At 63.6% G+C, this 27,038-nt stretch overlaps 1 protein-coding gene across 5 annotated transcripts in view; it reads right to left on the minus strand.

Moving 5' to 3' along the window:
* The window catches only part of VAV2 (vav guanine nucleotide exchange factor 2), a 176,731-nt gene that overhangs the window by 18,797 nt on the left and 130,896 nt on the right, over positions 1-27,038 (minus strand). For 4 of the 5 annotated variants that reach the window (XM_047768858.1, XM_047768853.1, XM_047768854.1 and 1 more), the window contains exons 6-18: positions 24,877-24,975; positions 23,472-23,540; positions 21,062-21,162; positions 13,482-13,581; positions 13,047-13,142; positions 12,302-12,370; positions 10,804-10,890; positions 8,222-8,307; positions 7,478-7,610; positions 5,660-5,769; positions 4,436-4,537; positions 3,986-4,074; positions 480-496 (exon numbers count right to left, since the gene is read on the minus strand). In XM_047768858.1, coding sequence (XP_047624814.1) covers positions 480-496; positions 3,986-4,074; positions 4,436-4,537; positions 5,660-5,769; positions 7,478-7,610; positions 8,222-8,307; positions 10,804-10,890; positions 12,302-12,370; positions 13,047-13,142; positions 13,482-13,581; positions 21,062-21,162; positions 23,472-23,540; positions 24,877-24,975 — 1,158 coding nt within the window. The remainder of the gene's footprint in view (positions 1-479; positions 497-3,985; positions 4,075-4,435; positions 4,538-5,659; positions 5,770-7,477; positions 7,611-8,221; positions 8,308-10,803; positions 10,891-12,301; positions 12,371-13,046; positions 13,143-13,481; positions 13,582-21,061; positions 21,163-23,471; positions 23,541-24,876; positions 24,976-27,038) is intronic. The other variant, XM_047768856.1, reaches the window with a different exon arrangement.

Raw genomic sequence — 27,038 nt, forward strand, 5'->3', positions numbered from 1 at the left:
CTTCCTCCTCCTGAGGGCATCTCTGGACCCCACGCAGGGCTCATTAGGAGCCCTTTAAGTGCTGGTTAATTTGGCTGGACCCCACGGCTGGGGTGAGATGCAACGTCCACACCCCGTAAGTGAATCGGTGACTTCACCCCAAGTCAGCTGATGAGAGGGCTCTAAGCCAAAGGAGGAGGCAGGGCAGGTGGGCGGACACCTGTCATGGAGCTGGGTACCCACGGCTGCCAGGAAGCCACCGGGCAGGCAGGGAGGCAGCAGCTGGGCAGGGCAACCGCTATCAGGGCCCAGGTGGCTGGGCACGGGGACCACTTCTACTGAGGCCCATGCAGGGAAGCAAAGGCCCCTGGTGACCAGCAGGGGCCCTGCAAGCCGGCATGCTCCCAGGCGTGAGGGCCAGAATGCGTGGTCTTTCTAGCTCCGGGCACAGGGCTGCATGGGGTGCAGGCAGCAGGAAGGGAATGGTTTGGTGGACTCACCAGGTCTGCAGGTGAACCTGAAAAGGAAGCACATCCGGGTCAGAGGGCAAGCAGCCAACACCACAGACAGGGGGCAGGGGGCACCGTCCACACAGCAGGACCACTGGTGCCTGCACGTGTGAGCAAAGTAAGCTCCAAGGCCCTTCATTCCAGTCTTGGGTTGTGGACACGCTTGGCTGGCGACCATGAAAATCACTCAATTACTTGTGTCAGCAAATTCTGTGCTCGGGTTCTGGGGGGCCCACGGGCAAGCACACTCTCTGACCCAGTGGCACACAGGCTTTTCTGCAGGAGCCAGCTCTGCTCCAGTAGTGGGAGCTGCCTAATCACTGGGCTCAGAAGGAAGATTTCCACAATTGATTGGTGATGCCTGCCCTGGGCAGGTGACAGGAGACACTGGTTGGCATGCTACTCGATTTGTCAGCATGCTCACTTTGGACAGGGGGCACCTCAGCCTGTCAAATGGAAGGCAAACGTTCTGAAGATGCTTTCTGCCTGTCCTGGGGTGACCCCCTGGGGAGGCACAGAGCCAGGCCAGGCCCTGGCCACCTGACAAGCTGGGCTGCCAGGCCACCCCCTCAATGGCTAAGGTGCGGCTGATGTGACTTCAACACCATCTAGCACTCACAGTCGCAGACTGTTCTGGGCGGACATAAGGTCCCACAGATCCCGTAGAAGCAAGGTCACAGTGTCAGAGGTGGTGAGGGCAAACAGCTGTTCTCATGGGGAACGCAGCCGCGAGGCTCGGCCCTGATGGGGGCTCCTTGGGGGGCGGGGTGCTGCTCCGGGAGCAGCTGGCATCTCCCTGGGGCATCCTGGCAGCTAACAGTTAAACCTGCCCTGGCACGGGTCCCTGGCACAGGGCAGAGGTGATGCTGATGAGGCCAAGGAGTGGAGACTGAGCCCAGAATGAAGATAAGAGCGAGGGTCAGAGAGGAGGCAGCTTGGAATCTGCCGAGAGAAGTGGCTGGAGTGGCTGGGCCAGGGCGAGTCCTGGCAGAGGACAAGAAAGGGACCATGGGCTCCTTGAAATAAAATCAGGTGCTGGAGCTCTTGTTGTAGAGCAGCGGAAACGAATCTGACTGGGAACCATGAGACTGTGGGTTCGATCCCTGGCCTCGGTCAGTGGGTTAAGGATCCGGCGTTGCCGTGAGCTCTGGTGTAGATCGTAGACGCGGCTGGGATCTGGCATTGCTGTGGCTGTGGTGTAGACCGGCAGCTACAGCTTCGATTGGACCCCTAGCCTGGGAACCTCCATATGCTGCGGGTGCAGCCCTAAAGAGCAAAAAAAGAAAAACCGAAAAAAACCCATAACCCAGGTGCCACAGGGGCTCTCGATGCACAGGGATGCCGATAACCCCGGCTCGTGAAAGATATGCGACCACCTATCTGGTCAGGGCCCAAGTACATACATCGTGAGAAAAAAACAAACATAATAAAACGAGATGAGGGAGGAGCTCCCGTGGTGGCGAGTGGGGTTAAGGAGCCGGCGTGGTCTCTGCAGTGGTCTGGGTCACTGCTGAGGCACGGGTTGGCTCCCCAGCCTGGAGCAGTGGGTTCAGGATCCGGTGTTGCCACAGCTGTGTCTCAGATTTGATCCCTGGCCTGGGAACTGCCACATGCTGCTGATGCAGCCAAAAAATTTTTAAAAGAGAGAGAGAGGTGGGGGACGGGCACGTGTGTGTGCACGCGTGCATGCGTGTGCAGAAAAAGCAGAAAGCACGTGACAGTAACTGTGGCCGTTTTTGCCGGTGAGATGCTGTTAATCTCCTTCCTTCCTTTTTCTCTAATTTCCATGGGAAACGAGTGTTTCGTAATTGGGAGGGGGGATGGGAACCCAAAAGCGTATCTAAAAGTAAGAAAACTTGACAGGAAATATACCAAAATGTCACCTTTGGTTATTTCATCATAGGTTCCTGAGAGAGAATTACTTTCGTCTTTATTTCTTCTCTTTCTTTTCTCTAACTTTTGGATAAATATGCCTGTTACTTTTAAGACCAGGGCAAACACGCCAGGAGAAGCGAACCACCGAGTCGTTGCGTGCAAAGGACATGTGGCCACAGGAAGGCGGTGTCCGCGGGCAAAGCTGAACGGCCGCCTTCGGAGGGGCACCGTCTCCTCTGGCCTGGAGGGGACCCGGGGGGCTGCTGGATCTCCCCTGGGCCAGAGGGGATGCCTGGGGCCTGTGGTGGGGACCAGGGGACCTGGGCCGACCCGTCAGACCTCCTCCTGGATCAGGGCATGGGGTCAGCGGTCACAGTAAACAAGGCACGGACAAAATCTGCTCCAGGCAGAGGTGTCCTGAGGACAAGCGCCTGGCACGCTTTCCCGACTCCCTGGAGCCTGTTCACCACTCTCTGAGCTCAGTTTCCCTGAGGCTGGGCGGCAGTATCAAAGTGCCATCTCACGGGGACACGAGGGCATTTGGCTCCACGGCCAGCACGGCCAGTGGTGCTGACCCTTGACGGGCTGGTACCTTCGGGATGAATCCCTGGGGCCCATTCCCCACCAGATCCAGGGCCCAGCCAGCCCCTGGCCGTGGTAGCTCTGAAACCTTCCAGAACCATCTCAGGCTTTTTGGCTGCTGGTCCAGCCGCTCTAGCGCACCAGCTCATCCCCCCAAACCAGGATGATCCGGAGGCGCCTCAGCAGTCTGGGTGCCGGCCAGGCGGGCTCAGGTCCCTTCCCCTTCCTGGCCTCAGGCTGCCCCATCTGACAAATGGGCTCCAGGCGGAGGGGAGCACGGCCAGTGCTGTGCCTGCGTGTGAGCCACCTACACACACAGCCGTAGGTAAAGAGGGCCGCACCTGGAGTTCCCGTCGTGGCGCAGTGGTTAACGAATCCGACTAGGAACCATGAGGTTGCGGGTTCCATCCCTGGCCTTGCTCAGTGGGTTAAGGATCCGGTGTTGCCGGGAGCTGTGGTGTAGGTTGCAGACACAGCTCGGATCCCACGTTGCTGTGGCTCTGGCGTAGGCCGGTGGCTACAGCTCCAATTCAACCCCTAGCCTGGGAACCTCCATATGCCGCGGGAGCGGCCCAAGAAATAGCAACAACAACAACAACAAAAAAGACAAAAAAAAAAAAAAGAGGGCCGCACCTCTCCGGGGGCAGGAGAACCCGGGGGTGAGGTGTTTCTCCACGACTGGAAACCTCCATGCAAGTGGCAAGAATGTTCTGTGCCCTTGTGTGGAGGTTTCTAGAGGCTTACAACTGGACTGGGCAGGGGGTGCAGAAGAGGCAGAAAAAAGCCTGTCAGTTAGGAGAAGGGCTTTGCAACGGAACCCTGCTCCCCGGCTGGGCCTTTTGATGCTGTGTGACCCAGGGCAGGCGTCTTCCTCTCTCTGAGCCTGTTTCCGCATCTGGTCCCTGCCTTGGGGGGTCACCATGGCAGGAAAGGAGAATGTGGGAACACGCCCAGGCCAGCAGCTGTGAGGAATGGGACCCTGGGCTTGGGGTGCGTGGCAGGGTCTCCTGTCGCATGGGCAGGGCAGGGGTGGTACTCACTGATCTTGCAGGGAGGGGTCACCTCCAGACACTCCTTGTGCGCCCCGACGCCACACTTGGTGCACAGGTAACCCTGGTAGAAGGTGCCCCTGCACCAGGAGAGGGGATGGCAGGTGAGGTGACCACCAGATCCACCTTGCCTCCTGCCCCGTCGGGCATCCACTCCCCAAGCCCTGAGCTCCCCCCGCCCAGGACCCCCCGGCAACGTGCAGCCTGGGGCTGGATCTCCCCCCGGACAGGCCCCGGCCACCCACGGGGACCATCACCCCCCCCCCACCCCCGGCTGGACCCCAAGCACCCGAGGCCCGGCTGAGTCCCACATGGATGGGCTAGTGCCCCAGGTCCCTGCGGCTCAGCACCGCACGGGGCTGGGGCGGTGGGCCGGCGGTGATGGGGACGCAGGATGGAGGCAGCACCAGGCTCCCGGGGGGGCCCGGGCGGGGGGCTCACCGGAGGAACATCCTGCAGGCCGTGCAGCTGGTGGTCTTTTCAAACGTGTGCATCTGGAAGCTGTGGTGGTTGGCGGTGGCCTTGTCAGGCCTGATGTTTGACCTGAGGGAAGGGACGGCAGGCGCCAGGTTGCCCGAGCCCCCGCCGGGCCGGGAGTCAGGGGCCGGGACTCAGAGCCTGGAGCTGCCTGGACACGTCGGCAGACCCGGGGTGGGGCGCTGACTGCCGGCTGAGGGAGGGTCCAGGTGGGGCTTGAAAATGAACCTGCAGAGGCATTCGAGAACCTTCTAGGGTGATGGCAACGGGCTGGACGGGGTTTGGGTGTGGACAGGTGCAGGAGTCTGTCAGGACTCAGCCGGCTGCGCTGAGGATGTCACTGCGGGCGAGCCTGAGGCGCAACAATCGCACCGAGCTCTGGGTCCTGGTTCACCATGGGCACTGCAGGTATTGCAGGGACGGATGGGCGCTGACGCCTGCAATTCCCTGAAACAGGCCCACAGCCGACGGCCAAGGTCTGGGAGGACGGCGGGTGACAAACCGCAGCCTGCGGTGGCCGGCGCGAGCCCAGCGCTCCCAGTAACACACCTTCGACGTGGACAGACACTTGGACATCTTCATAGCAGGGTGTTGGGGAGATAGTTACAACCCCTGGGAAGCAAGCCTTGGGGCCCCCGGCTGGCTGCCCCTCCACTCCGAGGCAGGACCCCATCGGATCTTCCGTTTGTCTCCATTTCACCGGGAGGAAAAGGCCTGAGAGGGGAGCGCTCGGGCCCGAGGCCCCCGGGCCCCGGCCACTCTGGCCTCAAGGCCTAGGGGTCTGGGGACCCCAGCGAGCGCCCTTCCTTGTTGAACACAGCGGGCTCCTCCCAGATGGCACGCAAGAGCGGCTCTGTGGCTTCCCCTCAGAGGGACGATCGGCCAGCCTGTCGTGCCCCAAGGCCCCAAGTCACCTTGAGTCCATCTGGCACCACGGCCATTCCTGCCCCTCACAGCCCTGCCGCTCAGGTGTGGGAGGCCCGGGGCAGGGAGCTGGCCGAGCTGCCCCAGTCAGGCTGCCCCGGAGGGACGGCCCTCTGGCCACCGCCGATGACACGGTGAGGGTGCCACTCGGGTGGGCTGGCATCCCGCGGGTGATGGAGACAGGCAGCCTCTGGTCATCTGAAGGCCGCCCCAAATCTATGGGGGGGTGAGCCCACCCCCGGGCCCTGGCACCCTGGCACTCACATGGCCATCGCGAACTGCTCCATCCACTTCCTCTTCATGTCTTCGGTCTTGCAGAAAAACTGGAAGCCCTGCTTCCCTTGGAGGTGAATTAGATAGAAGCCATAGGACCACTGCGGGAGAAGACAGGGACGCACTTGCCACGGCACAGAGGCCTGAACACGCACCCTCGTGCCGGGCCTGGGTGTGCACACGTGCGTGTGTGTGTACGAAGTGCACGTGCACGCCCTCCAACACGATGCCCCGGGCCCCCTCTCCCTCCCCCTCCAAGGAGCACCTGCAACTGAGGCCTCTGCGGGTTCCGAGACCCGCCCCACGTTCAGAGCTGGCTCAGGGCCCCTCTGGGACGCGGCCCACCCCTCCCACTTTCTAAATGTGATGCCCCGCATCTCCGTGGGCTGATGCAGAACAAAAGCAGAGGAGGCCATGGCCTGGGGCGCCGCGGCAAGGCCGGCCCAGCGCCCCACTCCCCCCCAGGGCTTCCAAGGGTCCCAGGAAGAAGAGTCTGGGACGTCTGAGTCCGACTCTGTGTTGTCAGCGATGGAAGGAGAAAGGAAGAGAGGGAGGGAGGGAAAGCAGAGGGCGAAGAAAGGATGGCACGGAGAACAGACGGCACCCCGCCGGCGCCGAACCCGCCCAGGCCTTAACTTCCAGGGGCTGGTGGGGCAGGTGGGAGGGGGCTTCGCCTCAGACCCTCCCAAGTGAGCAAATCTGAATCAGGAAGGTGCCTCGCGGCACGGTTCAGACCCCGAGCCGAGGAGAGGACAGAGGAGGAGGAAGGAGCCCGGGAGCCCAGCCCAGCCCAGGCCCCGCTCCACCCAGGAGGGAAGTGCCGGCATCGGGCCGCGGCGAGAAAGGCATTGAGAACGAGAGTGCCAGGGGCTTACCATTTTCCCGTGAGACTGGGAGGCATGAGGAGAGGAGAGGAGGGGAGACAGGTCATCAAGGGGCCTGCCCAGCCCCGTGGTGGGCACCACGGCCCAGGACACTGCCCACCGCCAAGTGCACCCAGAGGGCAGGGTGCCAAGGTTGGAGGGGGCACACAGCTTCAGCCCCCGGCCTGGGAAGGTGACTAACTCTGGGGTCCAGTGGCTCGTTTCCAACATCAGGTCAAGGGGGGTCACCCCCACTTGCTCCCCCAGGTGGTCCCTGCACTCTACCTGCAAGCCCGGGAGTCCAGGGTCTGGGATTTTTAGCACATTGGCTCTGACCCCCATACCTAGATCAGGGCTGCACACAGCAGATGCTCAAGTACTTGGCACAGAGGCCTCTGCAGAAGCAGGAGTGAACCAGGGGATGGGGCACCCATGGCCCCACCCCCGGCAGTCATGGCCCCACCCCCGGCAGTCATGGCCCCACCCCCGGCAGTCATGGCCCCACCCCCGGCATCCATGGCCCCACCCCCGGCGGTCATGGCCACAGCCCACTGGCTGGACATGAGTCTGACAAGCTACAGCAGGGCCTACCCAAAGCTCTCGTCCACAGTAGGAGCGCTGGGGAGGGGCAGGAAGGTCTGCCTGCTTCAGGGGGGCCACGAGGGCTAGAGCTGGGGGGCCAACCTCTAAGGCCTGGTTCTCACCAGAGGCCTCGGGCGGGGCCCTTGTGCTCAGTGTCCTCACTGGGGAGCCGTGATCCAGATCACGCCCCCTCACCCCCACCAGAACGACTCGGACAAAAGGCCAGGGAGGTGCTGGGCCCCCGCGCAGAGCAGGGGGTGCGGGTGGGGGGCTGGCCCACCGGACCACCCTTCTCGGCTCCGCGCCTGTCCCTTGCCTGGCGGCCCAGCCCGCGAGGCCCCTCCGCCGCCACCGGGGGGCGCACCTTCTTGACGTCCTTGTGGTTCATGGGGTCGTCGGTCATCTTGTGGAAGAGCAGCTCGATGACCTCCTTCAGCTCGTAGCTGTAGCCTCGCCGTTTGCAGACGATGACCACCTTGTCGAACAGGAACAAGTACCTGGCCCCCCGAGGCCGGCGCCCGTCAGCCCGCGCCGCCCCCCCTCCCCGGGCCCCGCCCCTCTGCCCGGCCGCCTCCCACCCCTGCGCCAGGCCTCAGCCGCTGCTCCAGGAAGCCCTCCTGGGCCCCCTGCCCCCACCGCCCAAGGGGCTTTTGGGCTCCTCCGCCCCCTGTCCCCCAGCTGGCCGTCCTCACGGTACGGGCGTCTAAGGGTCACGGCCCGTTTACACGGCCGGCCTCCACTGGATGGATCTCACGGCGGCAGGGCTCCTATCTGCTGTGACCCGGCGCGAGAGGACTGAAGCAGCTGGGGCAGAGCTGGGGCCGTGCCAGTTCAGCCCTGCTGCAAGCCCAGCCCTCCTGCCCATCCGCTGGCAGAGGGCTCCCAGGGCCGCTCCCAGGCCTGGCCTCTGGCTGCCCTCAGCCCAGCCCTGCGCTGGCTGTGCGGGCTGCCCAGCCCCTTGAGCACAGCAGCCCATCCTCTGGCGGAGGAAGGAAGCAAGTAAATGGAGCAGCACAAAGCCGAGTGCGCAGGAAAGGCTGCCTCCAGACTGGCAGGGCGCGGGGCGCCCTGGGCCAGGGCCCAACTCGCCCAGCCCAGCGCCACTCACCTGTCCTGCTTGGTGTGGTTGACTATGGACCGGACCTTCAGTTCCCCGTCGATCTTGGGTCGCCCGAATTCCTCCAGCTTCACTTGCTGGGAAAGAAAGGGCAGGACCGTCAGCCCAGTGCCAGCTCGCCCCCACCTGCAGCGCTTCCACGGAAAGAGGTGGGCCAGCGCCCGGGCAGCAGGGTGTGTCCACGTTTCCTGCAGGAACCTAGGGTGAGCGCGACGCGAGACAAGCCCAGGGGTTCCCGGCTGGTGCCAAGGACAGCGAAGGGCACAGAGACGGGAGGACCGGGCCTGGAGGCCCCGCCCAGGACTCCCTCCAGCTCTGTGGGGACAAAGAGCCATAGATGGTGTGGTCACGTTAGGAGGCCACTGTTGTGTGGCGCCCAGAGCGGGGACCTGTGAGGCCAAGCCAGACGCCCAAGCCCAAGAAACCGAATTAAAAAGAGAACGGACTGTGCTGTTCAGATGGAGAGCCGGCGGGGCCTGGGGGTCCTGCCAGGATTCATCTGCCACAGGAGGGGCCTTCGGGAGAACCCCCCTGCTGTGCAGAGACTTTTCCGTTCTCCGCCTGGCTTCCATCTCTGTTCTGCTTTGATTCAGACAGACGTGTCCCCGTGGCGTCTACGCAGACAGAGCAGGAAGAAGGGGGTGCTGCCAGGCGCCTCCCCACCTGGCGCAAGGCTGGGGCTCTCAGCACCTTCTTTCGGAGGTTTCTGCATTTTCCAGAAGCAGCCAGAACAAGACTGCAAGGGTTGCGTTGGTGCGGCACAGGGTGGGACCAGCACCCTGCCTAGCACCTCTGCGCACCTCCGCGTCTCATTTCTGGAGGTGGGAAAACCAGCAGCTCCACCTGCTGGGACGGGGTCAGGAGGACACACAGGGCTGGCAGAGCAGGGCCCCGGCCCACAGGGACAGGTCACACGTCTTCACTTGCCGTGTCATCGTTGTTACTTACTGAGCGAGTATTACTTCTTCGTAAACAGTTTTTTCAAAAAGGTCTTTGGAGGAGTTCCCGTCGTGGCGCAGTGGTTAACGAATCCGACTAGGAACTATGAGGTTGCGGGTTCGATCCCTGGCCTCGCTCAGTGGGTTAAGGATCTGGCATTGCCGTGAGCTGTGGTGTAGGTTGCAGACGCGGCTCGGATCCCACGTGTCTGTGGCTCTGGCGCAGGCTGGTGGCTACAGCTCCGATTAGACCCCTAGCCTGGGAACCTCCATATGCCGCGAGAGCGGCCCAAGAAATAGCAAAAAGACAAAAAAGAAAAAAAAAGTCTTTGTATTAGAAAAGTAGTGCCCGTCCATCCATCGCAGAGCATTTAGAAAATAATTGGAGACTCCACGAGAAGAAAACCAACAGCTCCGGACCCCGCCAGGCTCGAGCGCCACCGGTAACAGCCCGGGGAACAGCTCTCCACCTCCTCTGAAGGGAGCGAAAGACGAGGTCGGTCCAGAATGCTCTTTGGCCACTTCTTTCTTTCTTTCTTTCCTGGACGACAGACACACCGCGAACGTTGTCGCGCCATGTGCCTGTCGAGGCCGCCCTGTTCTGCCTTGACAGGTGTCCTGACCCTGGTGGGGGAAGACGGGCCCAGTGGGCACCAGACGTCAGCCTGGGCGCCGGGGGCTTCCTCTGCAAAAGCGTCTGTGCTGATGTGACCTTGACAGGGACTCCCCCGGACCCCGCAAGGTCAGGAGGCAGAGAGCAAAAAGGTGTGAAAACCGGCGGCTCTCAGCCAGGGGTGACTCTGTACCCGGGGGAATCGGGCGACGTCCAGAGGTGTATCTGGTTGTCATCCCTGGGCGCCCCGAGGGGTCGGGGGGCCACCAGCATAGTGGACAGAGATGAAGGGTGCTGTCTACAAGGCACAGGACAGACGCCGCGACAAAGAGCGCTCCGCCCCAAATGTCAAGGTGGAGAAACCCATTCACATTCAGCAGGTCCGGAAGAAGCTGGTACTGCTTGGCACAGGCCGCGGGTGGGAAGTGCCTGCGTCCTGGGTTGGCCCATCTCCTCGCCCCCCAGGACACAGTGGCTCCCTCAGCGCCCCAAGGCTGAACCTCTGACGGACCAGGCTGGGATGAAGTCCCATGAGGGGTCAGCCCTGTCTGAGGCGGGGAGACACAGGGCAGCTCCTGGGCAGGGTGACGTCCAAGAGACAGGACATGAGGGTGGGCCAGGGGTCCCCGATCAGACAGAGCCTCACTCACCCCGTGAGCCACACCCTCCTCTTGGACCCAAGAGTCCTGGTCCAGGCCGGGGAGGGAGGACGGGGGCAGTCAGTACCGCTGCCCCCCTCGGGCTGTGCCTGCCCTCAGCAAGCAGCCACCTCCGTGCCCAGGGCACCTGGGCCGGCTGAGGAGCACAGCCCAGGAGTCCAAGGTCAGATGCGGCCCCAGAAGCGGCTCCACCCTCTTGGGGGCAGCACGTGGCACGGCTGCACCTGCTTCCACGACCCGGGTGGAGAGCGTGTGTGTCACCCTCCCGCTGACCCCACGCGGACACCGTCAGGGCGATTTTTACCCCCCTCCCCCGCCACGCAGGGCGCAGCTGTCTTTGCTCCGAGCGCCAGCCGCACTCACCAGGTTTTCGATACAACTCTGAAATTCGCTGATCTTCTTCAGGGTCTCCTTGTCCCGTTTCACTTCGTTTATGTACATGGCCAAGTCCTGTGCGCGGCGGGAAGTGGGTCAGCAGGTCCCTGCGGGGCGGGGCGTGCGGGGCTCAGCCCCCAGCCCCCGCCGTGCCACCCAGGGGCTGGGTCTTTCCAAAGCCCCTCCGCTGTCCCCAGAGCTGGCTGGCCCTCAACACAACCGAGGGGGAGCAGCGGTGCCCCTCCTGACCAATGAGGCTGGAAAGGCAACACCCACCCAAATCCCATCAAGCGGCCAAGAAATCCCGCGTGCTAGAACAGCGTCTTTCTAACCCGTCACTCGACCCCCTTCTAGGTCAGAGTAGAAGAAGGACAGCCAGGTAGACCTGGACAAGCCCACGTCTGAGCCCTTGGGAAGCGGGCAGCCCCAGGGAGCCTCAGCAGGACCCGGGCCACCCCGCCCTCCCGCCCCGCCATCCACACGCGCCGCCTCCTGCCGGCCACCAGGGGGCACTGTCCGCTGCGTCTGGAGGGCCAAGTGGGGTCAGGCATCCAGGGTCTGGAGTGGCCTTTGATCCAGTGCCTCCTGCCCGTCTCCACTGGCAGGAACGGCACGGGATGGGCCTGTCCAGGTGTCCAACCCCTGGGGCTTCCATGGTCCTGGCCATCACACAGGACTTGGAGCCAAGCGTGTCCAGGAGCACACGGCCGCTCGGAGACACTCTTTCCACAGACGGCCGAGCAACGGGGCACGGACGCCAGGGCGGGGCGATCCCCCTGAGAAGGTCACTTTGCAAAGATGGAGGATGCCCAGGCCGTAGCCAGGGGACAGGACAGGCTCAGCCTGAGCCAACACACAGGCGGGAGGGCATGGAGCCCATTCAGGGGCCTGAGAGCGGCTGAGCGCACACAAAGGTGGGCACCCATGGTAAACCCGGCCGCAAAGCCGGACGAGCACCTGTGGCAGCCCGCACGCCAGGCTGAGGAGCTGTGCCCAACCCAGGGGCAGTGGGGAGCCATGGCAGGCTTCTGAGCGAGGGAAGGACGTGAGCTGGGCTCTCCTTCCAGGGTCTGGGCTGCACAGCGGGCTTCCACGGACAGAGGGAGGAGGGGAGGGGCGGCGTGGCTGGGCGGGGTGGGTGTTCCAGAAGCAGATGCCACAGGACAGGCAGTGGGCAGCCCAGAACTGAGTTGGGTGCGTGGGTTCCAGGCACAGCCCCAGTGGACGGTCAGGGGAGCAGGAGGAAGGAGGCCCAGGGGAGTCGCGGTGGGCCAGGGGTGGGGGAGGGAAGAGAACCCCAACTTCACCCGCCCCTCTGCCCTTGGGTGGGTCTTACCCACCGCCCTGCCCCTCTCCGCCTCCTGCCATCCCAGGAAAACCTATAGCTACAGGCACAGAGGCTGTCAGTGAGCCCAGGTTAAAGAAGACAGCCATAGCACAGTAAGCCTGGCGCTGGCCAGGCCTTGCCTGGCCTTGGCTGACCCACCTGCATGGCCTCCAGCGCTTCTTTCAGCTGCTCTCTCTCTGGCCGGTCGGTGGAATGGCTCAGAAGTTCCTGGAGGGGTGAGAGGGGAGTGGGTCCCCATTGGGGGTCCTGGCCTCTGCCCACACCCCCACCCAGCACCGGCTGTACATACAGAGCCAGGCCCTGGGGACAAAGCCCCCGCCCGCCCAGGCTCTGGTCCCACTGCCCAACTCAGACAGATGGCGAGCCTCCCCCAGGGGACCCCCAGCTTCAAGGTGAAGGGCGCCCAACACGTGTGGATGGTGGGAGGGATGGTAAGAGCACAAAGCCAGGGGCTGAGCCAACGGGTGACCTGTTCAATCACTAAAGAGGCTCGCAGGGCGTCTTGCAGAAGCCACTGTCTCCTGGTAGGTCTGTCTGCCCAGAGGGACTTCCTATCTCCATGGCTGCCAGGAAGCTCAGGGACTGGGCTCAGAAGTCAGCCACAGGTGCTCTTACTCCTGGCCTGGAGGACACTTCTCTGTCTCTCAGTTTTCCTGCTCTCTTACTGATTGGAATCATAATTTTCCGTGTATATTAATTGTGACAAGTATTCAGGATACAAAAACGCACCACGCAGTTCCTGGCAAATACTTCACAACTGTTAGGCCCTACGCGTGGGCCGTCTTCCTCCGCCTGCTTGTTGGGATCTCAGCCTGGCCTCTCTGTGGGCTCCACCCCACGCCCCGGAGGCTGCCGGGCCCTCACCCACTCCGGCCGGTCTCACCTTCAGGAGCAGGTGGTATTTGAGCACCCGCTGCATGGGGACCACCAGCAGGTCCTGCAGCTTGAACTTCCCATCCTGGACCTTCAGCGTGCACTCCTGGGCATCGGGGGGGGGGGGGCAGCAGGTGGATTGAGAGCATCCCTGCCAGGGCCGCCGGACCCCGGCGCTCCCATCCCCCGGGGTTGCTGGACCCCAAGGCTCCCTGAACTGGAGCTGGTCCCAGGTCCTGCCACAGCCGTACCCAGGGGACCCGGGCCTTGCCCTGGCCTGGGTCGGGGACCTCCCCCTGCCCACTCTCAACCCCAACAAAATGCAAAGGGAAAAATTCATCTGCCAAAAATGTCACGTCCCTGCCGCACCTTCCCACCTTCCCATGAAGCTGCCGAGAGGCCAGGGAGCTGCCACCTTGGAAATGGCCGGGGACGGGCCCGTTACCTCGACTTTCTGCCTGAAGTCCTCCCTGCTGGCGAGGAGCTGGTTCAGCGTGTTCTGGGCGTGTTCCATGTGGCTGCAGTACTCCCCGTAGATCAGGAGCCTGGACGGCGTACACACACACACACACGCTGGGTGTGAGCCGTTTGTTTTCACAGCAGACTGTGAGCACAGCAAATGGGTCCCTCCCCGTGACAGCTCCACCACGGCAGCACATTTAATGGTTTTCTTCTTTCATCGCGGGGGCTTTCCCTCCCTTCCCCGAATTCCACCGGCCCAGGAAGAGGGCCCCCTGCCCGCCCTGGGCCCAAGGAAGCCCCTTCTGGGGCTCTGTGTCAAGTCAGGACTGGGTTTGGGGACGCCCTTCCCAGTGCCCCCATCCCGCCCCTGAAAAGGGCTAACACTGGAGAGAAGCCCCTGCCCCCCAGGCTGGGGGACCCTGGAACGTTCTCGTTCCAGCCGCTCCGCAGTGAGCCCCCAGGCCCATCCTGCTCTGTGCGCGCCCTGGGGTGGCGGCCCCTGAGCTGACGTTTTGAGGTGTGGGGGGCCCCGTGGGTCAGCCCTTGTTGCTGCCTCCGGGCACCGATGCCCTCTGTCTCTCGGGGCAGGTGACATCAGCTCCATCTCCCGGGAGACGGGCATGTCCACGCACGCCTGGTGTGTCGGCAGGAGCTGCAGATCCGGGGAAGATGCAGGGGGAGCAGGAGCTCGCTAATCCGCCCCGCCAGCCCCCGCTGGCCCCACGACGACCCTCCGGACCAGAGGCCCCGGCGCTAGCGGCCCCGCACCCACAGGGCCTTGGTCACCAGCCTGAAACCTCATCTTTGAAAACCTCATCACCCGACCGCAGAACAGGCCCCATAGGAAGACCACGTGGGTGGCCGTTGGCTGTGACAAGGGTGACAGCAACGGCCCCACCTCGGGAGCCACGGTGCCCAGGCGTGTCACACACAGTGTCACGCCCTTCAGCTCCTTTACAGCGGCGGGGAAACCGAGGCCTCGGTGAACGTGCTGAGCTGCCAGCTGATAAGGGGTGGGGGCCTGGCCTGACCACTGATACAGCTTCTCCAGGAGGCTGGGACCCGTGGACGGCGTCCCCAAGGACGCACAGTCAGATGCAGCTCATGCTGAGCACCAGCAAAGGTCTGGAGGCCTCCCCCGGCCCGGCTCTGGGAAGCTGGGGACAGTCTGGGAGCAGGTCAGGCTGCCCTCAGGGCTGCGTCTCCGCCCTCGTGGATACTGCCTCACCTGGGGCACCTGGCCAGACGCTCAGGGCAGGACCAGAAGGGAGCGTCCTGGTCTGGGTGTCCCCTGGCTTTCCCTGCATGGCCCGAGGACCTGTGGCGACCATGGCTGGGCCTGACCTCAGGCGCTTCAGCTCTGCCACATGGGCCCCTGGGCAGGTCTCCCCTTCCCGGGGCCTTGGGTGATGGGGATGGACAGGCCAGGGCCTGGCCAAGCACCTGGCTCCACCTGGCACAGCACAACACCCTGACCAGGAGCCACTGGTTTCCACTTAAATGTGTCTGCCACTAAATTGAGAATTTTTAAATAAAAGTTGATCACAAGCCGTCATCTCTGGAAGCTGGACTGGAGGCCCAGAGGTTTCAGGGCAAGTTGTTTTAGGGAGAGGACCTGGCGATGGCCCGGCCATGCCACGTCCAGGGAACCCTCTGGTCACCACCTGGCAGAACCTGCCCACGCTCCAGGTCACAATGGGCCCCCACGCCCTCTCGTGTTCTGGGGCCCTTCTACGCGCCCGCAGCCCAGCAGCTCCAGAGTGGCTGCGGCAGCCTTAGGTGCCCCCTTTACTCTGCACTCCCCCGGCTCAGCAGAGCCCAAGGGTCTGGCAGAGGTGTGGGGACAGAGGTGTGGGGACAGAGAGTCCCAGTTGTGCCTTCCTAATTGCACACCCTCGAATCAGCCCCAGCATGACTGCTCACAACTGTCTCCGGCCAGCAAACTTCTACTCATCCATCAAAACCCCGCCCTATCACTTCCCACCCTGTGTCCCTTCCCTGCTCCAGCCCCGTCCCCCGTGCAGCTGGGCCAGACAAAAAAGCACAGAGACAGGCAGGGAGCAGGGGGTGGAGGCCTGTCTAGGCAGGTGGGGTCCCCAAAGAACCGAGTCACCCACCCACGTCCCCACCAGCTCTGAGCTCAGGGACGCATCTTGCTCCGGCCTGCAGGAGGCCTTACACACAGGCGGGCTCTGAGGAGCCAGCACCACAAGCCACCTGCTGGCCTTTTCCCTCCTTTTTTTCTTTTTTAGCTTTGTAGCAATGCTGGATCCTTAACCTATAGGGCAAGGCCAGGGATGGAACCCCCATCCTCATGGATACTAGTCGGCTTCTTAACCCACTGAGCCACAACGGGAACTCTCAATCTTTTCATCTGTAAATAGGTAGAGAGAAGTGCAGCCTTGCCAGCACGGCCACAGGCCACGGGCGCGTGCCACTTGCTCGCCTTCTCACTCAGGCACCACCTCTAGACTCCGAGAGGCGACGGGACTCCTGAGGTCACCAGTAAGTTGAGTCACTGGGCCGGACACCAGAGCAAAGCCACAATCCCCGTGGCTCCTTGACGAGGCTTGGCTAGTCCCATCTGAGTCTGACGATGACACTCCGGGGCTGAGACCTCTCCCAACCCCTCTGCCAGCTGGCACCGAGGGCAACGTCCACAGAGGGCAGAGACCCAGCCCTGAGGGCAGCTTGACCTGCTCCTAGACAGTCTCTGGAATGTGCATGGGGATTCGGCTGACTGGCCAGAGATGCCCTGTCCTGGGCTGCAGGGTGGTCCCCAAAGGCATGTCTCTCAGGAGCCCCAGGACGTGACCCGATGTGGCAGATAAAATTACAGTTAAGAATCAAGATGAGGTGCTGCTGGACCAGGCTGGGCCCCAAGTCCAAGGACAGAGTCCTTGAGAGAGAGAAAAAGACACAGAGACACAGATGAGAAGCCACGTGACGTTGGAGCAGAGACTGGAGCGACGTGGCCACGAGCCAGGGACGCCGGGTGCCACCAGCAGCTGGAAGAGGCAGGAAGGACCCTCCCCTGGAACCTGCAGACAGAGCAGGGCCCAGGGACACGGATTCTGGTTGCGGGAAACCGAGAATTAAATTTCTGTGGCTTTAGCCCCAAGCCTGCGGCCAGCGGTTACCAGCACCCCAGGTCAAGCATGCGGACCCCTTGACCTTCGCATAGCACGTCCAAGCGCCCGCCCCAGGCCGGGCGTTGCGGCCTGTGGAGTCCACGCGCAGTTTGACTTTTCCTGGAAAATCCAGAGCAACTGATCGGAAGTTCTGAGTCCGGTGGAGGACGTCGGTGGGGGAAGCGAGAGTTGACGGACCTTCGTTTTAACTACAAGCATCTACCGCCGTTGAGAAAAATCATCCAAACTTTGGAAGGAAGGCAGAGCACGCACGGGGGACCTCGGGGTTCAAGGTCTCACTGCCGCGCCTGCCAACGCCAGCGGGAAGGGCTCCCCGGGCCCGGCCTGACGCCCCCTTGCGCGAGGTTCTTCTGTGCATGTGATTGGTGACGCTGGCGAAGCCACCAGAGGTTCCAGCACTCCGGCCGCAGGCGGCATGGACCAGTCTGCATCTAACTGGCCGCCTTGTTCCTAACTGTCTCCGCTGCCATGCCGTGTCCTGTCCCATCCTCGGAGCGAGCTCTGCCATCCTTCAGGCTCCCTCGTTGATGAGCTGGTGGACATCCGACACCAGCTCGGTGGGTGGCGTTGCGGAACTGCCTGGACCCTGAACTCCGACCCCGCAAAGGGCACGCGAAGGCTTCTCATGGAAGTACGTCGGACCACCCATGTTCTCACAGCGTCTTCTGGCTCAGCCCTCGGGACCCCAAACTCTCAGGGTGCCGGAGCGGGTTCCGGGACATAGGCGGCAGGCCAAGGTATTCGTTCACCCAGGACATGGGAACAAGCCGGGACCACGCGTGGCCAAGGCCGCCCCCCCCCCCACCCCCGCCTCAGCTTCGTCCTCTGGGAAAGGAGGTCTGGACAGAACAGCCAGAGCGAAAGGCCTCTCCAGCCGAGGGGCCCAGGGCAGCCACATGATCCACTGCAGGTCTTGAGAGGCTTGACTCCATATTCAAGCTGTCTCTGTGCAGGACCACCCATGCTCAGGCTTTGAGATGAAAGACCCCCAGAGAACCTGGAGCCTGTGGATGGAAATCAGAGCCAGAGTGCAGCGTCGTCCATCTAACGTTAGAGCAGGCAGAAGCCACAGAGGTTAACAGGAGCATCTGCCTTGTCTGAGAACCGAGGCTGCATTAATAGAAGTATAACCTCCAAAAAGAGGGAGGTGATTGTCTTCTGCCATTTGGCACTGGTCACACCACACCTGGTGCCTAATTCTTTATCTGTGATGAGCTGCCAGGATCTTGCCATGAGATTCCTCGATGGCTTCTCCTGTCCTCACTTAAAAAATTCTGAATCCCTGTCTCGGCCCACCAGCTCTTGCAGGACCCTGCAACGTACCCAGGAGAGGCTCCTCCTCGCCCCCCTCACTCCTGCTCCTCTGGCCTCCGCCAGTGCCTCACACAGGCGGAGCTCCTGGCTTCTGTTGCTCCCGCGTCTTCAGGGCTGATCCCCCTCACCTGGGTCCTCGGGTCCCCCATCCTGTTACGAGCCCCCCACCCCCATGCTCTCGGGCACTGGCACAGCCCAGGATGAGTCCTTTGTCTGTGGCTTGCTTCCCAGGGAGAGGAGAGCCTGCTCTGTCCCCACGGTGTCCTTGGCCCAGAGCTCAGGAGCCGCATACAGCAGGCACTCCATAAATGCTTGTGGCACTGGTAAGCCAGAGAACCCCAGGGGCTGACTTCGACATAGGAAGGGGCGTGCCAGGAAAGGTGGACACTGCGATGGACACAGGGATTTGGCAAGCGAGCTCCGATGAAACGCAGCCAGCCCACCCCCAAAGGGACCCTGACAAAAGGGCCTGGAGCCCCAGTGCCACGCGGGCGGGTGACCGTCTGCTGAGCAGCCAGTGTCAAGACGCATTCTGTTCACTGCTGTCCTCAAAAGTAGAAACGTCCGCTTTTCCCCAAGGAAAGGAGCCCTGGGGGCCGGGTCAGCCCGAGACTGTGTCTGGAGGGTGGTGGTGGGTCTTGGTCATGGGCAAACCGGACCGAGAGGACAGGCCCGGCAGTCGACACCTTGCACGGGGACGTAGGGGTTCCCAGGGGTGGGCAGGTCAGCGTCTGTCTCCATGCACCCTGGAGCTGGGCTAATGGGCCCCCGAGCCCGTCCAGCTTCATCCGCGGCCGCCCCCTGCCAGCCAAGGGGCAGCCCTCGTGAGGCGCTGAGACGTGTCCGCCGGGCCCGCCACCTGGGCAAGGGTCAGGTCTGACAGTCAGCCCACAGCCGTCAGCTGGGCGCCAAGGCTCACCTGGCTCACTGGCTCGCAGAGGGAGCGGGAGGCTGTGCTGGGGGCAGAGGGTGGGCGAGGGAGCCCGCCTGGCCCCCAGCCCCCATCCGTAAACCCTCCCCTGGGCTGGTCAGCATGTCCACACCCGCTGGTGCCTGGACGGTTCTCATCCGCTCTCCTCTGCCACCTGCACATGGGAACTGCTGGCTCCCAAAGGCTCCAAGGAGCCCCCCGACCCACGGCCCCTTAGAAAGCAGGCTCAAGGATCCTGGCCATTCAGGGGGACAGCAGCTGGCCTGGAGCTACAGGGCACCCGGGGGGGGGGGGCGCAGGTGACCGCACCTGAGAATCCAGCTCCGTGACGGCTGCCTGGGCAGAGAGGGTTGTGCGCTGAACTGAGACGGACCTGGTGGGTGCCGGGGGTCCCCACCAGCCCCTGTGGGGCCTTCTACAGCTGCCAGGACCCCTCATCAGACCCCAGGAATCAGTATTTCTTGTCTTTTTAGGGCTGCACCTGAGGCATATGGAAGTTCCCAGGCTAGGGGTCGACTCAGAGCTGTAGCCGCTGGACTACACCACAGCCAAGCGGGATCCGAGCGGCATCGGAGACCTATGCCACAGCTCACAGCAACACTGGATCCTTTAGCCCACTGAGCAAGGCCGGGCATCGAACCCGAGCCCTCATGGATACTAGATGGGTTTGTTACCGCTGAGCCACAACAGGAATCAGTATTTTTAACAAGCTCCCAGGTGGCGGGGGAGCCACGAAGACGGAACCCGCAGGTTCCTCTGCAAAGATTCTACAAGGAACAGAAAGCAAGGTACGGTCTCCTGATGGCTCCCTGGAGATTTCAGCAGCTAAAAACATCATCTCCCTGCCCCACCGCCACCCCCCGGGAGTGGCGGGCAGCATCTTGCCAGCCCTTCGGGTCATCTGGCTTCGTCCTCGTCAGCATCCCATTTTAGACGCCGCTGCCGAGGCCACAGGGAGAGGAGCTGTCCCCTCCCACCCAGTCAGACGCTTCCAGAATCCCATTCTCTCCTCTCCAGGCTCCACAGGACCTTCTAGAGAACAGAAGGCCGCTCGCACCCCCTCCATCACCTGGGGTGACCAACGGCTGGGCTTAAAGCAAAGAACCAAATCGATACACAGAGGACATGTAACGGCAATACGATTTTTTTCTCCAGAGGTCCCTGCATTGGTTCCTAATGGGCTGTCACTCTCCTCTGTGGACAATATTGATTCTGGACAAGGGGCTCCCAACACACGCCATGACAACGGGTGACCTTCTGGCGGGATGGCGGCTGAAGCCCTCTCTGCATTAGACTCCGCCTGACACCCACGCGACCGGAGGTGGGACAGACTCGGACTCTGCCCAGAGCACCACACACCCTTGGGCTCCACGGACACCTGCCCAAAGCCACAGAGACTCGGGCGAGACCAGGGCACCACTGGAAGACCCAGGCTCCCCTCGCTTCTTGGCCCTAAACCACCGTCTTCCCAGGTCCAGGGCTGAAACCAGGTTATGTCAAGACAGACACGCCTCCGGGCCTCCAGCTGCTGCGTGCACCCCCGCCGGCCACCCAGGGCCCACCCCCGCGCCCAGCCGCTGCAGCCTTCGCTGGGCACGGACCAGCGTGTCGGCAGCAGAGGCCTGGCCTCCATCCACCGTCAGGGCACCGAGCGGCACAGATGCCATCCTTGGCCCTGACCGACAGACGCAGAGGTCGGTGTGCCATCTGAGTGAGGAGGCAGGGGCGTGGCCTCAGCCCTGGGGACCGGAGCCTGGCTCTCAGCCTTGTCCTCCTGCAGCCCCTGATGCCCCCGCGCAGCCTGCACGACGGGGGTGGGTTGTTTCAGCGGAAGTAGCTGCCATGCACCACTGCCCCACCCTGCCCTGAGCTGGGGGCAGGCTCTCCCGATGCCCAACTCCCCTGCAGCCTGGGACACATCAGGGGCACCAGGATGACACAAGTGTCCTTGGCCCACCAGGACCCCCCCAGGTATAGGGGCGGAGGGGGCTCCTGGAGCCCCGTGAGGCTGGCGCACCCAGGCTGTGATGGAAGGGCGGGCAGTTTGCTCAGCTGGAAGTGAGGACGGGGGTCAGAGGGGCCTCGGGCACCCCTTGGAGGTGAACGGGCTACCCTTGCCCCCAGCTCCACCCATCCCTGGGAAGCAGAGCGGCCCCTGCCACTCACCTTTCCTTGAAGTCCAGGAAGACCTTGGCCAGAGTGCCACCCCCCGCCATCATGGACACGTCGATGGCCCTCAGGAAGCCGTGATGCACCTTAATCAGGTCCTGGGAGGAAACGTGAGCGGCACATGAGCAGGCACAGCAGGCGGGGCCCACGTGCTCTGTATCAGGTCTGTCATTTGGATTAAGGACGTCACAAGCAGCTGGGCGGGCGCGCTGGGCAGGAGGGGCCCTCCCACGTAAACACCAGGTGCAGGAGTTCCCTGGTGGCCTAGCGGTTAAGGATCCGGCATTGTTACTGCTATGGCACAGGTCTAATCCCTGGCCTGGGAACTTCTGCAGCCAAAAAAAAAGCACCAGAAAACACAAACAGCCAGGTGCAATTTACTAGAAGGAGCCATGGTGATGGGCACACATGGGGCCCTGAGCTCACGAAAGCCCCTGGATGTCGGCAGACAGCCGTCCACAACCTGCATCAGCCTGTCTAGACGCGTGGCGGCCAAGCCCAGGCAGGCGCTGGTGCAAGAACGGGACAGTGATGGCACCGGGCAGGTGTCCCCAGCCAGCATCCTTGCAACCTGCCCGCAAGCGAGGAGGCAGAAGAGCTCACAGCCCGGTCAAGGCTCATGGGCTGTGAGGGATGAGGTCTCTCTTCCGGGGACGGGGACCCGGGACCTGGGGAAGCGTGTCCACGCTTCAGAGCAGAGGGGCAACCGGCAGGCAGCCCCCAGGCTCCCCAGTCCCCCCAACCAGGTTCCTGTCCCATCTGTGGCCATTTGTGCCACCGCTCAGGACAGGATGAACTCTGGGTCGGGCACAGAGAGCGGGGTCTGCGTCAGGCTCGCCCAGGAGGCAATCAGGAGACCTAATGAGGGCAGGGTCCCGTGGGAGCTGCCGCACCAGCTGTGGGTGGCATCCAGCCTCCAGGGGAAGCTCCACCCACACGCAGCTTTCAGTCCCTGCTCTGCTGACCGCATCAAGGGGAGCCTTCCTGCAGGGCCCGCTGCCTGTCCGGGTTCAGAGGCCGCAGGGCAGCGCGCGGCTCTCTGCTCCAAGAGGTGGAGAGGCTGCGTTCGGCTCCACCCTCGAGCTCCTTCTCCAGGGCACACCGGTCCGAGACACACCCACCCGCACAGGCCGTGGCAGGAAAGGCCCGGAAACGGGTGTCCTGGAGGGAAGGGCAGCTGCTCACCTCCTCCCATCTGTCAGCCACGAAGACACCCTTTAGCCAGGACCAAGGGTGCAACTGGCAGGGACCAGCGCTCCAGGATGCCCAGGGACACAGCCCTCCAGGATGCCCAGGAACCAGCCCTCCAGGATGCCCAGGACCTGCCCTCCAGGACGCACAGGAAGCAGCCCTTTGGGACCCCCAGGGACACAGCCCTCCAGGACACACAGGACCTGCCCTCCGGGATGTCCAGGACCAGCCCTCCGGGACCCCCAGGACCTACCCTCCAGGATGCCCAGGGACATAGCCCTACAGGATGCCCAGGGACATAGCCCTCCAGGACGCCCAGGGACCAGCCCTCCAGGACGCCCAGGACCTGCCCTCCAGGACGCCCAGGACCAGCCCTCCAGGACCCCCAGGGACACAGCCCTCTGGGACCCCCAGGGACACAGCCCTCTGGGACGCCCAGGGACACAGCCCTCTGGGACCCCCAGGACCTACCCTCCAGGATGCCCAGGGACATAGCCCTCCAGGATGCCCAGGACCTGCCCTCCAGGACGCCCAGGGACCAGCCCTCCAGGACGCCCAGGACCAGCCCTCCAGGACCCCAAAGGACACAGCCCTTCGGGACGCCCAGGGACACAGCCCTCCAGGACCCTCAGGACCTGCCCTCCAGGATGCCCAGGGACACAGCCCTCCAGGACGCCCAGGACCTGCCCTCCAGGACGCACAGGAAGCAGCCCTCCAGGACACCCAAGACCAGCCCTCCAGGACCCCCAGGGTCACAGCCCTCCAGGACGCCCAGGACCTGCCCTCCGGGACGCCCAGGACCAGCCCTCCGGGACCCCCAGGGACACAGCCCTCCAGGACCCTCAGGACCTGCCCTCCGGGACGCCCAGGACCAGCCCTCCAGGACGTCCAGGACCAGCCCTCCCGGACCCCCAGGGACACAGCCCTCCGGGACGCCCAGGGACACAGCCCTCCGGGACCCCCAGGGACACAGCCCTCCGGGACCCCCAGGGACACAGCCCTCCGGGACCCCCAGGGACACAGCCCTCCGGGACGCCCAGGGACACAGCCCTCCGGGACCCTCAGGACCTGCCCTCCGGGACGCCCAGGGTCACAGCCCTCCGGGACGCCCAGGACACAGCCCTCCGGGACCCTTGGGGACAGTCACGTGGGAGCCGACTTGCGAGCAGGTTAGGACCACGGCCCGCACGCTGTGAGCCAGGGTCGGGAGCCTCACCTCCAGGTTGATGAAGACGGCCGCCATGTCCGCCGGGCTCAGCACCAGCCTCAGGGGGGCCATGTAGTTCTGGAAGACAGACGCCATCACTGCCCCTCGGCCCGGAAGACCCCGGCCACCCTTGAGGTTGGGGGCGGGGGGAGTCCGACACCTCAGAGCAGATGGGTGACTGGCAGGGGGCACCCCTGGGCTGCCCAGTGCCCCTTCAAGGGTCCAGAGATGGGGCTCCCTGCGGGCCGGCTACTCAGCCTGGCACACAGTTGGCGCTCCATGTTTACTGGAGAACGTGTGCTTTCTGGGGAGATCTGGGCACCGTTCCGGGCGGGATCAGGCCTAGGAATCAATGCAAGTGCCCACGCCAGGCGCCAAGCTCCACAGAGGGTCCCTCGCGGGTGGCGCTGGACTTCAACCCTCCAGTGACCCCGGTGGGCTCGCCGTGTGGGACATTCGAGGAAACTATGGCTCCCCGGAGTGGAAGGGGCAGTGCCCGCCCTCGAAGGCTGCGTTCCAGGGGTGGAGACTGGCCCCAGCCGCCAGGAAGGAGCTGCCCCGGGAGTGGGCAGAACAAGGAGGAAGAGCCGAGGGGGCGGCTGGGATGTGTGTCTGCAGGAGGGCTGGTGGCCAGCGGGGCAGAAGGGCAGACGCACAAGGGTAGTTACAGGGGGAGCAGGGGAAGGTCGGGGCCTGGGCCAGACCTGGGCCAAGGGGCATGGCAGGACTCCTGGCTGGAGGCTCCAGAGTGCGCCAACCGGGGACCCACTTAGCATCCCCCTCGTGGCCCCACCTGGCCCCACACTGCAAGCAGAGACTAGCCAGGAAGGGTCTGTCTCCACAGCAGGGTTGGTGCTTTCGCCCCAGTGAGGCCTGGGGATTGGCAACCAGGCAAAAGGGAGACGGTACTGAGCCACCGCCCACAGGAGGCCACAGCAAGGTGGGGAGAAGGCCCATCCGTGGTCCTCCAGGAGCCGGGCAGTTCGGTGGGGAGAAGGAAGAAGGACTGAGCTCATGGGCTGTCACAGGGGCGCCAAAGTCATTGTCGCCGGCCCACCTGGGTCCCAGGTGCAGGACGCTCGCAGCCCCCACAGGGTGGCACTGCTATCATCCCAGCTTACGGCGAGGCGGGGGCTGAGTGCGGGGGGCACCCCAGGTGAGGAGGTACACATAAGGCGCTCAGCCCCCTGCCTAGCCTGGGCGAGAGTGTATACAGAAGGAGTCTAACTCTGGGTCAGGGTGTAGACATCAAGAGCCTAGCGCAGCGCATTCAGGAGCAGAAGCCATAAGGATGCCCCGTTTAGGCTGGAAGAAGAGGAGCTGGGGTGGGGGGTGGGAGGCCGACGGGGACCGGGCCGCAGTGGGGACAGAGGGCAGAGCGGAGGGGAGGCCGCCTCCTTTGCCCCACACCCACCTTCTCGATATCCTCCAGGGTCCGGTAATACTTGGCCTCCGTCTCCTGAATCTCCAGCAGGCAGCAGCCCCTCTTGTCATCCTCTGTCATGGCCATCTTCTAGAGGGGACACGCACGTCAGCCAGGCCCCCGCTGTGCCCGCCGCAGCTGCCCGCCTTCCTGCCCAGGCTTGGCCGTAGGGGCGGCCGAGGAGGAAGGGGGCCAGGGGTGGGGCAGAGGGGGCGCGGGCCCTTCCCTCCTTCCTGCAGATGAGGAAACTGGGGCACGTGGCGAGCGGGAGGGGACGTGGCGCCACCCTGAGAACTGGTGACAGCGCAGAGGCTGACACAGAGGGCTCCTGAATCTGTCTCCACGGGACCGGTCCGAGGCCCTCAGAGGCCACCCCGCCAGCATCTACAGCAGGCGTGGCATGCTGAAGGCGCCTACTGTGCGCACAGGGAGAGGTTCTGACCAGCTCCCTGAGGACCCAGGTCCACCAATGGAACCACTGCCCAGCCTCAGACAGTTAGTGGCCCGGAGGAAGACACGAGTTGCCCGCAGGGCTGTGCTTTCCAAATGTCCACTGGCCTCCGACCGTGTCCTGAGACATCCCATAGGCAGGGGACGCCCCAGGACAGCGCTGGCCCCACCTCTGTAGGGTGGGACTGATTTGCGGCCAGGGGGGCCTGGGAAGAGGCAGTGGGTAGGGTGGCTGTTGGCAAACACAGAGTCCCAGACACTCGCCGTAAGCTCCTGCAGGCTGAGCGAGCCTCATCCGCCGCCAAGCAGGCAGGGCTCCAGGAAACAGTGCAGGGACCTGCAACGGGCCACTTGCGCTCATATCTGCCCGGGCGCCATCCTCCTCCTCCAAGAAATGCCCCAGCGCCCCGCTGGCTTTGCAGGGGACCTCAGGTCTCCAGGTCCACCTGCCAGGTGGGTGTGTCCCCCAGGGTCCCCAGGCCCCTGCCGAAGCCCCGCGCTGCCTAAGAAGGTGGGGTTGAGGGTGAGCCCCTGAAACTGTGTGTAAGGACGTGGGGCCCGACAGCGTCTCCCAGGGACAGGGTCCCAAGTTGTTTCAAAGAGGTCTGAGCCCTCCCTGAAGATGGCAGCACTTAGCCCGGCGTCCCTCTAACTGCCACTTACCTGCATGTATCTAATCTGAAAGCGTGGGGAGGAAACAGGAGAAAGAACCAATTAGCTGCGCTTCCTATTCAAGCCGCGCTTGGGGGAGTCCTGGACGCTCAGCCACATGGAGCCTGTGGCCGCGGAGAGCACCTCACAGCCTTGGCGTCTCAGCCTGGCTGGGGTGGGGGACAGCCCGGGGAACGCGCACGTGGCAGCGTCCCCACGGCCGGGCCCTGAGAGTGGCACCTGCCAGCCTCTAGCTTTGTCTTCCTTTGGAACCGTCACCACGCCTGATACCTTCCGCTTAGGCTGTTCAGACAGCTCCAGGCATGGCAGGGGAGGGAGTGAAGACGAGGACCTGGCAGGGGGCAGGGGGCCCGTCCTGCCTGGATGGACGGGACAGCTCGTGAGCCCAGCACTGAGCATGGGGACACTAAGCCGCCCTGGGTAGGTGGGATGCCAGCTTGTCCCCAGGACATGGGCGGGCACCTCCCCCGGCCCTGCAGGGCCTCCACATGCGCCTTCAGGACCAGGGACAGCAGCGGGCTCTGGGAAGCCCTGGCTTGAGGGCCCCTGCAGCCCAGGCACAGAGGGAGGCCTCTCGGGCACGTGAACAACCTGGGGCAGGGGGTCCCCAGATCACCACCCGGGCCACTGCACCCACAGGCCCTTGCTTCCAAAGGGCTTGGAGAGTGAGATGGCCCCTCTCAGACCTCCAGGGAGGCTAAGCAGGGCCTCCCAGCAGCAGGCTCCCCTGGAAGGTTCAGGAATAAAGCTGCCACAGCAAGGCTGCCCGGTGGAGGGCAGACCGGGGCACACAGACCCCGCAGCTGACTCTCCAGAGTGAGATTTCTAGTAATTGCGGGGAATGAGACCCTCTTCAGACCCTCAAGGGGCAAAACGAGAAACCCATTCCCAAGAGCAGGGTTTGGGGTGTGAGCCGGCCACCCGGCATCTCGGCGTCTCTCCCGGCAGAACAGGAATGGCCTCGTGGGGAGCTGCCTCCCAGATTTTTGTTTCTTCGCCACCAGCGGGTGACCCTCCCGGAAGGAGGACAC

Source organism: Phacochoerus africanus, chromosome 2, assembly GCF_016906955.1.
Source record: "Phacochoerus africanus isolate WHEZ1 chromosome 2, ROS_Pafr_v1, whole genome shotgun sequence".
Classification (NCBI taxonomy): Eukaryota; Metazoa; Chordata; class Mammalia; order Artiodactyla; family Suidae; genus Phacochoerus; species Phacochoerus africanus.